Source organism: Myotis brandtii, unplaced genomic scaffold, assembly GCF_000412655.1.
Source record: "Myotis brandtii unplaced genomic scaffold, ASM41265v1 scaffold601, whole genome shotgun sequence".
NCBI lineage: Eukaryota > Metazoa > Chordata > Mammalia > Chiroptera > Vespertilionidae > Myotis > Myotis brandtii.
The window spans coordinates 1,990,101-1,991,157 of record NW_005370276.1 but is presented as its reverse complement, the minus strand read 5'-3'; the positions used below and the strand labels follow the sequence as shown (position 1 = coordinate 1,991,157).

General features: G+C 63.3%; 1 protein-coding gene across 1 annotated transcript in view; it reads right to left on the bottom strand.

Moving 5' to 3' along the window:
- Positions 1-1,057, bottom strand: part of POLD1 (polymerase (DNA directed), delta 1, catalytic subunit) — a 15,336-nt gene that overhangs the window by 12,466 nt on the left and 1,813 nt on the right. The window contains exons 3-5 of the mRNA XM_005879629.2: positions 976-1,057; positions 143-289; positions 5-58 (exon numbers count right to left, since the gene is read on the bottom strand). The exon at positions 976-1,057 is cut by the window's right edge and continues 4 nt beyond it. Of these exons, the coding sequence (XP_005879691.1) occupies positions 5-58; positions 143-289; positions 976-1,057 (283 nt within the window). The remainder of the gene's footprint in view (positions 1-4; positions 59-142; positions 290-975) is intronic.

Genomic DNA, 1,057 nt, shown 5'->3' with positions numbered 1-1,057 from the left:
CGGCTGATGGCCCCGTTCAGCTCCCGCTGCAGGTCACCCAGGTGCTCGGGCCCAAAACCTGGGGGTGGGAGGGCTGGTCAGGAGCGCAGGGGCCACCGGGTGGTCAGGAGTAAGAGGGGTCTTCTGGGCCGGGGCCACTCACCCGGGGGCGCTGGGGTGTAGAAATAGGGGGCGAAGCCGTGGATGTGGCAGCAGACGGAGATGCCCTCATCAGTGACCCCGAAGGCGCGGAGCACAGGCACGGAGCTGGGGGATGGCGCAGGCGCCCCAGGCAGGGGCCGTGCTGGGCCTGGGGAGGTGACAGGTAAGGCAGGTGCCCCTCACATTCCTCAAAGGGCCCCCCTGGCCCCTCCCGCACTGGGAGCACAGCCCCCATTCCTGCAGCTTGAAGCCCTTCCGCCCACATCAGCTTCTCATGGGTCGTCTCAGCCCTTCTGTTTCCACCTGCCCCTGCGGTCCATTTCCCACCCACAGCTAGAGGGAGCCCCCGCCTGTTTATGAAAAAAAAAAAAAAAATCTTTGAAAAAGGAAAATGGACTTGGTGTGTTGTTATGAACTTGAACACGGGTGTAGGTTCGTGCAATCACCACCAAAACTGGGGATCGACCTGCAACCCCTGCAACTGAGGTACATGCCCTTGACTGGAATCGAACCCGGGACCCTTCAGTCCTCAGTCCGATGCTCTATCCACTGAGGCAAACTGGCTAGCTGTCATTTTAAACAGCTCCCTTGAGCTGCCCCTTTGCAGTCATAGCCCCCTCCCCACCCCAGCCCCTGGCACATGCACCCCGACCCCCTTGCCAGATTCCTCATTGCCCAGCCTGGGCAGCCCCAGCCCTGTCCCTCCCGCACACAGCCCTGGTCTCCTGGGTCAGCTCCTCCCACACACAGAGCCAGAGGGGCTGACCCGGGCCCTGCTCCCCCCAGGAGCCCAGGGCCCCACCTGCCACCCTCCGGGCCTGTCCCCAAACTCACCCACATAATGGTCGATCTCCAACTGCTGGAAGATGAGGGGTTCTGTCTGGGGGTCCAGGGGGGGGGGGGTGGGCCGAAGCCA